This window comes from Oncorhynchus kisutch, unplaced genomic scaffold (assembly GCF_002021735.2).
Source record: "Oncorhynchus kisutch isolate 150728-3 unplaced genomic scaffold, Okis_V2 scaffold4017, whole genome shotgun sequence".
Taxonomy (NCBI): Eukaryota; Metazoa; Chordata; class Actinopteri; order Salmoniformes; family Salmonidae; genus Oncorhynchus; species Oncorhynchus kisutch.
The window spans coordinates 277,458-290,205 of NW_022265962.1; the positions used below are offsets into that span (position 1 = coordinate 277,458).

At 43.9% G+C, this 12,748-nt stretch overlaps 1 protein-coding gene across 1 annotated transcript in view; it reads left to right on the forward strand.

The window, feature by feature from the left end:
- LOC116352994 (myosin-11-like) overlaps window positions 1-12,748 on the forward strand; it is a gene marked incomplete at its 3' end in the record, with an annotated part of 80,492 nt that overhangs the window by 30,720 nt on the left and 37,024 nt on the right. Inside the window, 7 exon segments of the mRNA XM_031821793.1 lie at window positions 282-380; window positions 1,015-1,158; window positions 2,014-2,109; window positions 3,948-4,066; window positions 8,524-8,676; window positions 9,928-10,101; window positions 10,605-10,778. Coding sequence (XP_031677653.1) covers window positions 282-380; window positions 1,015-1,158; window positions 2,014-2,109; window positions 3,948-4,066; window positions 8,524-8,676; window positions 9,928-10,101; window positions 10,605-10,778 — 959 coding nt within the window.

The window sequence follows — 12,748 nt, forward strand, 5'->3', positions numbered from 1 at the left end:
TTGGGCGTGCAAAATTATTCAGCCCCTTTACTTTCAGTGCAGCAAACTCTCTCCAGAAGTTGAAGGGGGCCGAATACTTTCGCAAGGCACTGTATTAAACACACAAAAGGGACAGTTTCCCGGACACAGGTTAAACCCTAGTCCTGCACTAAAAAACATGTTCAATTAAGACTTCATATTTATATTTCATGTGTGTCGGGGGAAACTGGCCCAATGTAAAATGCAGTGTCTTGTTCCTGCGCCACAGAGGGTTTTGTCTTTGACCCTCCCCTGTCCACCAGACCTGCTGGAGAAGTCTCGCTGTATCCGCCAAGCCAAGATAGAGAGAGCCTTCCATATCTTTTACTACATGGTGGCCGGAGCGAAGGACCAACTAAAGGGTGAGGAGATGGATAGAATGAGATAGATAGATAGATAGATAGATAGATAGATAGATAGATAGATAGATAGATAGATAGATAGATAGATAGATAGATAGATAGATAGATAGATAGATAGATAGATAGATAGATAGATAGATAGATAGATAGATAGATAGATAGATAGATAGATAGATAGATAGATAGATAGATAGATAGATAGATAGATAGATAGATAGATAGATAGATAGATAGATAGATAGATAGATAGAATGAGATAGGTAGATAGATAGAATGAGATAGGTAGATAGATAGAATGAGATAGGTAGATAGATATATAGAATGAGATAGATAGAATGAGATAGATAGATAGATAGAATGAGAGATAGATAGAATGAGATAGATAGATAGAATGAGATAGATAGATAGAATGAGATAGATAGATAGAATGAGATAGATAGATAGAATGAGATATATAGTGGTATGTTACCTGTAGCGGCTTATAATCCGGAAATTACGGTAGATAGAATTAGATAGATAGATAGATAGATAGATAGATAGATAGATAGATAGATAGATGGACAGGCCTCAGGCCTTATTTCATTATATAGTGTGTAACCGTACAGCTCCTCCTCTCCTGTCTGTTCCTGTATAGAGGAGCTGTTACTGGAGGATTTCGGGGCCTACCGGTTCCTGGTGGCAGGTCACGTGGAGGTGCCTGGTCAGGAAGATGATCAGATGTTCATAGAAACACTGGAGGCCATGGAGATCATGGGTTTCTCTGAGGACGAGAGGACAGGTACTGGAGGGAGGGGAGATCATGGGTTTCTCTGAGGACGAGAGGACAGGTACTGGAGGGAGGGGAGATCATGGGTTTCTCTGAGGACGAGAGGACAGGTACTGGAGGGAGGGGAGATCATGGGTTTCTCTGAGGACGAGAGGACAGGTACTGGAGGGAGGGGAGATCATGGGTTTCTCTGAGGACGAGAGGACAGGTACTGGAGGGAGGGGAGATCATGGGTTTCTCTGAGGACGAGAGGACAGGTACTGGAGGGAGGGGAGATCATGGGTTTCTCTGAGGACGAGAGGACAGGTACTGGAGGGAGGGGAGATCATGTGTTTCTCTGAGGACCAGAGGACAGGTACTGGAGGGAGGGGAGATCATGGGTTTCTCTGAGGACCAGAGGACAGGTATTGGAGGGAGGTGAGATCATGGGTTTCTCTGAGGACGAGAGGACAGGTATTGGAGGGAGGTGAGATCATGGGTTTCTCTGAGGACGAGAGGACAGGTACTAGAGGGAGGGGAGATCATGGGTTTCTCTGAGGACGAGAGGACAGGTACTGGAGGGAGGGGAGATCATGGCTGTCTCTTAGGACGAGAGGACAGGTACTGGAGGAAGGGGAGGGCTGTCTCTGAGGACGAGAGGACAGGTACTGGAGGGAAGAGGAGGGCAGTCTGGCTTTTAGTCTATCATTCTCTTTCACTACCTCACTTTGTCTTTCTCTGAACATCTGTCGTTCTCTCTCTCACTCTATCTCTCTTGAGGACGAGGGGATGGGTAGGGCTGTCTCTCTTTCTGTTGTCTCTCTCAGTGATGTCTGTCTCTCTCTCCCCTCCCACTCTCCTCATCCCTCGCTCCTCTCCTCTCTCTAGGCATGATGAAGGTGGTCTCCACTGTGCTCCAGCTGGGGAACATTAAGTTCAACAAGGAGAGGAACAATGAGCAGGCCACCATGCCCGACAACACAGGTGATACATGACATCACACAGGTAGTAACACAGGTGAAACATGGCATCACACAGGTAGTAACCCAGGTGAAACATGACATCACACAGGTAGTAACCCAGGTGATACATGACATCACACAGGTAGTAACCCAGGTGATACATGACATCACACAGGTAGTAACCCAGGTGAAACATGACATCACACAGGTAGTAACCCAGGTGATACATGACATCACACAGGTAGTAGCAGCAATTTGTTAGACATGACATCACGCAGGTAGGAGAAAAACAGGTTAGACATGACATCACACAGGTAGTAACCCAGGTGATACATGACATCACACAGGTAGTAACCCAGGTGATACATGACATCACACAGGTAGTAACACAGGTGAAACATTACATCACACAGGTAGTAACACAGGTGAAACATTACATCACACAGGTAGTAACACAGGTGAAACATTACATCACACAGGTAGTAACACAGGTGAAACATTACATCACACAGGTAGGAGAAACACAGGTGAAACATGACATCACACAGGTAGGAGAAACACAGGTGTGACATGACATCACACAGGTAGGAGAAACACAGGTGAGACATGACATCACACAGGTAGTAACCACACAGGTGAGACATTACATCACACAGGTAGGAGCAACACAGGTGAGACATGACATCACACAGGTTGTAACCACATAGGTGAGACATGACATCACACAGGTAGTAACCACACAGGTGAGACATGAAATCACACAGGTAGGAGAAACACAGGTGAGACATGACATCACACAGGTAGGAGCAAGACAGGTGGGACATTACATCATAATGGTAGGAGAAACACAGGTGAGACATGACATCACACAGGTAGTAACCACACAGGTGAGACATTACATCACACAGGTAGGAGCAACACAGGTGGGACATTACATCATAATGGTAGGAGAAACACAAGTGAGACATGACATCACACAGGTAGGAGCAACACAGATAGCAACAGAGTTTGTTCACAGTAACGCAAGCTTGAAAATACAGTTTACATTTAGCACAGATAACACAGAGAGGAATCACAGGTAAGAAAGACAACAGGTAACATACCACTAACACAGGTAAGAAAGACAACAGGTAACATACCACTAACACAGGTAAGAAAGACAACAGGTAACATACCACTAACACAGGTAAGAAAGACAACAGGTAACATACCACTAACACAGGTAAGAAAGACAACAGGTAACATACCACTAACACAGGTAAGAAAGACAACAGGTATCATACCACTAACACAGGTAAGAAAGATAACAGGTAACATACAGTACAACTAATCTTTCTCTCTCGCTTTCCCTTTCTTCTCTTCTCTTCTCTCTCTCTCTTCCGCCCCCCTCCCCTCTCTCTCCTCCTTCCCCCACCCCCCTCTCTCTCCCCCCCCCTCTCTCTCCTCCTCCCCCCTCCCCCTCTCTCTCTCTCCTCCCCCCTCCCCCTCTCTCTCTCTTGCCTCCCTTCCTCCTCCTCTCTTCTCTCTTCTCTCTCTCCTCCTCCCCCCTCCCCTCTCTCTCTCTCGCTCCTCCTCCCCCCTCTCTCTCTCCTCCTCCCCCCTCCCCCTCTCTCCTCCTCCCCCCTCTCTCCTCCTCCCCCCCTCTCCCCTCTCTCTCTCCTCCTCCCCCCTCCCCCCCTCTCTCCTCCTCCCCCTCTCTTCTCTCTCTCTCCTCCTCCCCCCCCTCTCCCCTCTCTCTCTCCTCCTCCCCCCTCCCCCCCTCTCTCCTCCTCCCCCCTCTCCCCTCTCTCTCTCCTCCTCCCCCCTCCCCCCCTCTCTCCTCCTCCCCCCTCCCCCTCTCTTCTCTCTTTCTCTCTTCAGCGGCTCAGAAAGTGTGCCACCTGCAGGGTATCAACGTGACAGACTTCACCCGTTCCGTCCTCACCCCCCGTATCAAGGTGGGCAGAGAGGTGGTGCAGAAGGCTCAGACCAAGGAGCAGGTACTCTTCTATTCTACTCTATTCTATTCTGTTCTTCAGTATTATATTATACTCCATTCTACTCTATTATATTCTACTCAATTTTACTCTACTCTATTCCACTCTACTTTAGTCTAATCTATTCTATTATACTCTATTCTACTCTATTATGTTCTATTCTATTCTATTATGTTCTATTCTACTCTATTATGTTCTATTCTACTCTATTATGTTCTATTCTACTCTATTATGTTTTATTCTACTCTATTATATTGTATTATACTATTTTCTATTCTGCTATATTCTGTTCTTCAGTATTATATTATACTCCATTCTACTCTATTATATTCTACTCAATTCTACTGTACTCTATTCCACTCTACTTTATTCTAATCTATTCTATTAAACTATTTCTATTGTACTCTATTATATTCTACTCTATTGTTCTCTATTCTACTCTATTGTGTTGTATTCTATTCTACTCTATTGTGTTGTATTCTATTCTACTCTATTGTGTTGTATTCTATTCTACTCTATTCTTTTTGACTCAATTATATTCTGCTCTATTCTATTCTACTCTATTCTATTATCTTCTATTCTACTATTGTCTATTATACTATCTTCTATTATCATCTATTCTACTATCTTCTATTCTACTATTTTCTATTCTAATATCTTCTATTCTACTCTATTCTACTATCTTCTATTCTTTTGTATTCAATTCTACTTTATTCTATTCTACTCGGTTCTACTTTGTTATATTTTACTCTATTCTATTCAACTCTACTCTATTCAACTCTACTCTGTTCTACTCTATTCTATTCAACTCTACTCTATTCTACTCTACTCGGTTGTACTTTGTTATATTTTACTCTATTCTATTCAACTCTACTCAATTCTACTTTACTATATTCTATTCTACTCTATTCTACTGTTTCCTACTGTATTCTACTCTATTCTATGTTACTATATTCTGTTCTATTCTACTTTATTCTTTTCTACCCTTTTCTGTTCTATTATATTATACCCTGTTCAACTCGTACTTGTACTCTATTCTACTTTATTCTATTAAACTCTACTCTATTCTACTATCGTGTACTCTGCTCTACTCTATTATATTCAAATCTACTTTATTATATTCTACTCTGTTCTACTCTATTCTACTATCGTGTACTCTGCTCTACTCTATTATATTCAAATCTACTTTATTATATTCTACTCTGTTCTACTCTATTCTACTATCGTGTACTCTGCTCTACTCTATTATATTCAAATCTACTTTATTATCTTCTACTCTGTTCTACTCTATTCTGTTCTACTCTATTGTACTGTACTGTAGTCTGTACTATTCTATTCGAATCTACTCTACTCTGTTCTAATCTATTCTATCTATTATGTTCTAGTCAACTCTTCACTACTCTAATCTACCCTATTCTACTCTCTTCTACTCTATTCTATTCAAATATATTCTACTCTATTCTACTCTACTATATTATATTCGACTCTATTGTTTTCGGGTCTACTTTATTGTTATATTATGCTCTATTCTATTCAACTCTACTATATTCTACTCTATTACATTCAACTCTAAACTAATGTAATCTAGCCAATTTTATTCAACTCTACTCTATTCTATTCAACTCTGTTTGACTCCATCTTATTATGTTCTACTCTATTATATTGTACTCTATTCTACTCTACTTTATTCTGTTATATTCTATTCTACTCTATTCTGTTTTATTCAACTATACACTACTCTAATCTACTCTATTCTATTAAACTCCCTTCTTCTCTTTAATCAACTCTATTATGTTCTACTCTAGTCTTCTCTACTATATTCTACTCTGTTCTACTCTACTCTATTCAACCCTACTCTATTATGTTCTACCATATTCTACTCTGTTCTATTCAACTCTACACTATTCTAATCTACTCTATTTAACTCTACTCTATTCTACTCTATTCTAATCTACTCTATTTAACTCTACTCTATTCAACTCTAGTCTATTATATTCTACTCTATTCTAATATATTATATTCTACTCTATTATATTCTACTCTATTATATTCTACTCTATTATATTCTACTCTATTATATTCTATTCTATTTTTATCTACTATATTTAACTACTCTATTCAACTCTAATCTATTATATTCTAATATATTCTATTCTACTCTATTCTAATCTACTCTATTCTAATCTACTCTATTCTAATCTACTCTATTCTAATCTACTCTATTCTATTCTACTCTATTCTATTCTACTCTATTCTAATCTACTCTATTCTAATCTACTCTATTCTAATCTACTCTAATCTACTCTACTCTAATCTACTCTATTCTATTCTACTCTATTCTAATCTACTCTATTCTAATCTACTCTATTCTAATCTACTCTATTCTAATCTACTCTATTCTAATCTACTCTATGCTAATCTACTCTAATCTACTCTATTCTATTCTACTCTATTCTAATCTACTCTATTCTAATCTACTCTATTCTAATCTACTCTATGCTAATCTACTCTATCCTAATCTACTCTATTCTACTCTACTATATTATATTCTACTCTATTCTAATCTATTATATTTGAATCTATTATATTCAACTATATTATATTCTAATCTATTATATTCTACTCTATTCTACCCTACTCTAGTCTAATCTACTCTATTTAACTCTATTCTACTCTATTCATCTCTAATCTATTATATTCTACTCTATTCTATTCAACTCTATTCTACTCTATTCTACTCTACTCAACGCTATTCTACTCTACTCTATTTAACTCTACTCTGCTCAACTCTAATCTATTATATTCTACTCTATTCTATTCAACTCTATTCTATTCTACTCTACTCTATTTTATTATTCTCTAGTCTATTGTATTCTACTCTATTCTATTCTAGATTCAACTTAATTGTACAATACCTTCCTCTCACATGTTCAGTTAAAAGTTGAATCTTATTTTCAACAGAGACCTGGCAACATATAATGTATCTGAAGCCATAAGTAGTTATAGTACATAGCCCTTCTCCAGGGGAAGCTTTAGTCAGAGACAGGACTGTACGTGGAGGCAGACCAGATGTTATAGTACATAGAGACAGGGCTGTACGTAGACCAGATGTTATAGTACATAGAGACAGGGCTGTACATGGAGGCAGACCAGATGTTATAGTACATAGAGACAGGGCTGTACGTGGAGGCAGACCAGATGTTATAGTACATAGAGACAGGGCTGTACGTAGACCAGATGTTATAGTACATAGAGACAGGGCTGTACGTGGAGGCAGACCAGATGTTATAGTACATAGAGACAGGGCTGTACGTGGAGGCAGACCAGATGTTATAGTACATAGAGACAGGGCTGTACGTGGAGGCAGACCAGATGTTATAGTACATAGAGACAGGGCTGTACGTGGAGGCAGACCAGATGTTATAGTACATAGAGACAGGGCTGTACGTGGAGGCAGACCAGATGTTATAGTACATAGAGACAGGGCTGTACGTGGACCAGATGTTATAGTACATAGAGACAGGGCTGTACGTGGAGGCAGACCAGATGTTATAGTACATAGAGACAGGGCTGTACGTGGAGGCAGACCAGATGTTATAGTACATAGAGACATGGCTGTACGTGGAGGCAGACCAGATGTTATAGTACATAGAGACAGGGCTGTACGTGGAGGCAGACCAGATGTTATAGTACATAGAGACAGGGCTGTACGTGGAGGCAGACCAGATGTTATAGTACATAGAGACAGGGCTGTATGTAGACCAGATGACGGTTAACACACTCACTGTCTCCCTCTCTCCCCCTCCCTCTCTCCCCCTCCCTCTCCCTCTCTCCTTCTCCCTCTCCCTCTCTCCTTCTCCCTCTCTCCTTCTCCCTCTCTCCTTCTCCCTCTCCTTCTCTCCTTCTCCCCCTCCCTCTCCCTCTCTCCTTCTCCCCCTCCCTCTCTCATTCTCCCTCTCCCTCTCTCCTTCTCCCTCTCTCCTTCTCCCCCTCTCTCCTTCTCCCTCTCCCTTTTTCCTTCTCCCTCTCCCTCTCTCCTTCTCCCCCTCCCTCTCTCCTTCTCCCCATCCCTCTCTCCACCTCCCTCTCTCCCCCTCCCTCTTTCCTTCTCCTTCTCCACCTCCCTCTCTCCCCCTCCCTCTCTCCCCCTCCCTCTTTCCTTCTCCTTCTCCACCTCCCTCTCTCCCCCTCCCTCTCTCTCCCTCCCTCTCCTTCTCCCCTGCCTCTCTCCTTCTCCCCCCTCTCTCTCCTTCCCCCTCCCTCTCTCCCCCCTCCCTCCCTCTCTCCCCCTCCCTCTCCTCCCCTCCCTCTCCTTCTCCCTCTCTCCCCCTCCCTCTCCCCCTCCCCTCCTTCTCCCCCTCCTTCTCCCTCTCCCCTCCCCCTCCCTCTCTCCCCCTCCCCCTCTCCCTCTCTCCCCCTCCCCCTCTCCCTCTCTCCTTTTCCCTCTCCCTCTCCCCCAGGCTGACTTTGCCATCGAGGCCCTAGCGAAGGCCATGTATGAGCGGTTGTTCAGGTGGATCCTGGCCAGGGTGAATAAGACTCTGGATAAGGCCAAACGTAAAGGAGCATCATTCCTGGGGATCCTAGACATCGCTGGCTTTGAAATCTTTGAGGTGAGATTGAGGAACATCCTCTTTAAATTGACAGAGAAAGGAATTCAGCAGGGGTCCCGTGAGGCCAGTTGGTAGCTCATTGAGCATCGCAACGCCAAGGTTGTGGGTTCGATTCCCATCGAGGACCGGTAAAAGAAAATGATGCAGCCACGACTGTAATTCACTCTGGATTCGAGCATCTGCTATATTACTGAAATTTAAACCATTTAAAATGGGTAAACGTAGCGATTTTGGAGCCCCATCTACCTCCCAAAAGGGACATTTCCCCAGAACATTAACTACTATGATTATTATTATCCCACAATTAAAAACACCCCCTACAGCCCTAGTCAAAGTAGTGCACTAAATAGGGAATAGGATGTCATTTGGGATGCAGACCTGATGTACAGGACTATGAGGTGAGCAGTACCTCTATGTTCACATCCATCTCTCCCATCTCCCCTCCTCAGGGACTACCATGGTACTGTAGCTCTGTGTAAACCACTATGTACCTTCTCCTTCTCCTCAGGGACTACCACGGTACTGTAGCTCTGTGTAAACCACTATGTACCTTCTCCTTTTCCTCAGGAACTACCACGGTACTGTAGCTCTGTGTAAACCACTATGTACCTTCTCCTTCTCCTCAGGGACTACCACGGTACTGTAGCTCTGTGTAAACCACTATGTACCTTCTCCTCAGGGACTACCATGGTACTGTAGCTCTGTGTAAACCACTATGTACCTTCTCCTCAGGAACTACCACGGTACTGTAGCTCTGTGTAAACCACTATGTACCTTCTCCTTCTCCTCAGGGACTACCACGGTACTGTAGCTCTGTTTAAACCACTATGTACCTTCTCCTTCTCCTCAGGGACTACCACGGTACTGTAGCTCTGTGTAAACCACTATGTACCTTCTCCTCAGGGACTACCACGGTACTGTAGCTCTGTGTAAACCACTATGTACCTTCTCCTTCTCCTCAGGGACTACCACGGTACTGTAGCTCTGTGTAAACCACTATGTACCTTCTCCTCAGGGACTACCACGGTACTGTAGCTCTGTGTAAACCACTATGTACCTTCTCCTTCTCCTCAGGGACTACCATGGTACTGTAGCTCTGTGTCAACCACTATGTACCTTCTCCTTCTCCTCAGGGACTACCACTGTACTGTAGCTCTGTGTAAACCACTATGTACCTTCTCCTTCTCCTCAGGGACTACCACGGTACTGTAGCTCTGTGTCAACCACTATGTACCTTCGCCTTCTCCTCAGGACAACTCGTTTGAGCAGCTGTGCATCAACTACACCAACGAGCGTCTGCAGCAGCTGTTCAACCACACCATGTTCATCCTGGAGCAGGAGGAGTACAAGAGAGAGGGGATCGACTGGGCCTTCATAGACTTCGGCCTGGACCTGCAGCCCTGCATCGAGCTCATCGAGAGACCGGTAACACACACACACAGAGACACACACATACTGTACACATTGAACCTACAGCAATGCACACACGGATGGGTGCTGGTTCCCTAAAGCTAACCCTCCCCCCACCCTTCTAGAACAATCCTCCAGGTATCTTGGCTCTGTTGGATGAGGAGTGCTGGTTCCCTAAAGCTAACCCTCCCCCACCCTTCTAGAACAATCCTCCAGGTATCTTGGCTCTGTTGGATGAGGAGTGCTGGTTCCCTAAAGCTAACCCTCCCCCCACCCTTCTAGAACAATCCTCCAGGTATCTTGGCTCTGTTGGATGAGGAGTGCTGGTTCCCTAAAGCTAACCCTCCCCCCACCCTTCTAGAACAATCCTCCGGGTATCTTGGCTCTGTTGGATGAGAAGTGCTGGTTCCCTAAAGCTAACCCTCCCCCCACCCTTCTAGAACAATCCTCCAGGTATCTTGGCTCTGTTGGATGAGGAGTGCTGGTTCCCTAAAGCTAACCCTCCCCCACCCTTCTAGAACAATCCTCCAGGTATCTTGGCTCTGTTGGATGAGGAGTGCTGGTTCCCTAAAGCCACAGACTTGTCCTTCGTTGAGAAGCTGATGAACACACACACGTCCCACTGCAAGTTCTCCAAACCCAAATCACTCAAAGACAAGACTGCCTTCTCTGTTCTCCACTACGCCGGCAAGGTGAGATTATATATTTCTGCCTTCTCTGTTCTCCACTACGCCGGCAAGGTGAGATTATATATTTCTGTCTGAAGACTTCTTCACTAGGCCGGCAGGGTGAGATGAGATGATATATTTCTGTCTGAAGAGTTCTCCACTATGCCGGCAAGGTGAGATTATATATTTCTGTCTGAAGACTTCTTCACTAGGCCGGCAGGGTGAGATGAGATTATATATTTCTGTCTGAAGACTTCTCCACTAGGCTGGCAGGGTGAGATGAGATGATATATTTCTGTCTGAAGAGTTCTCCACTAGGCTGGCAGGGTGAGATTATATATTTCTGTCTGAAGAGTTCTCCACTATGCCGGCAAGGTGAGATTATATATTTCTTTCTTGTCACGGCCGTCCTCCTCTTCATCTGAAGAGGAGAGGCGAGAAGGATCGGACCAAAATGCGGCGTCGTAAGTGTCCATGGTAAATCTTTAATAAAGAAAGTACTGACACTGTATACAAAACAATAAACAAATGACGACCGTGAAGCTACAACATAGACAATCACCCACAAACAAACAGTGCAACCCAGGCTACCTAAGTATGATTCTCAATCAGAGACAACTAATGACACCTGCCTCTGATTGAGAACCATACTAGGCCGAAACATAGAAATACCCAAATCATAGAAAAACAAACATAGACTGCCCACCCAACTCACGCCCTGACCATACTAAATAAATACAAAACAAAGGAAATAAAGGTCAGAACGTGACAGTACCCCCCCCCCCAAAGGTGCGGACTCCGGCCGCAAAACCTTGACCTATAGGGGAGGGTCTGGGTGGGCGTCTGTCCGCGGTGGCGGCTCTGGCGCGGGACGCGGACCCCACTTAACCATTGTCTTTGTCCGCCTTATTGTCCGCCTCCGTGGCTTTCTAACCATGACCACCCCTCTCAATGACCCCACTGGACAAAGGGGTTCTCCACTATGCCGGCAGGGTGAGATGAGATGATATATTTCTGTCTGAAGAGTTCTCCACTATGCCGGCAGTGTGAGATGAGATGATATATTTCTGTCTGAAGAGTTCTCCACTAGGCCGGCAGGGTGAGATGAGATGATATATTTCTGTCTGAAGAGGTCTCCACTAGGCCGGCAGGGTGAGATGAGATGATATATTTCTGTCTGAAGAGTTCTCCACTATGCCGGCAGGGTGAGATGAGATGATATATTTCTGTCTGAAGAGTTCTCCACTATGCCGGCAGGGTGAGATGAGATGATATATTTCTGTCTGAAGAGTTCTCCACTAGGCTGACAGGGTGAGGTGAGATTATATGTAGGTGGTCTACAACAGGGCCAGCTGGCTGATTAATAACATGGTTGTGGTTAAGTTGTGTTGTGGTTGTGGTTATGTTGTGTTGTGGTTGTGGTTATGTTGTGTTGTGGTTGTGTTGTACAGTAGGTGGTCTACAACAGGGCCAGCTGGCTGATTAATAACATGGTTGTGGTTATGTTGTGGTGTGGTTGTGGTTATGTTGTGTTGTGGTTATGTTGTGTTGTGGTTGTGGTTATGTTGTGTTGTGGTTGTGTTGTGGTTGTGTTGTACAGTAGGTGGTCTACAACAGGGCCAGCTGGCTGATTAATAACATGGTTGTGGTTATGTTGTGTTGTGGTTGTGGTTATGTTGTGTTGTGGTTATGTTGTGTTGTGGTTGTGGTTATGTTGTGTTGTGGTTGTGTTGTGGTTGTGTTGTACAGTAGGTGGTCTACAACAGGGCCAGCTGGCTGATTAATAACATGGTTGTGGTTATGTTGTGGTGTGGTTGTGGTTATGTTGTGTTGTGGTTATGTTGTGTTGTGGTTGTGGTTATGTTGTGTTGTGGTTGTGTTGTGGTTGTGTTGTACAGTAGGTGGTCTACAACAGGGCCAGCTGGCTGATTAATAACATTGTTGTGGTTATGTTGTGTTGTGGTTGTGGTTATGTTGTGGCTGTGTTATGGTTG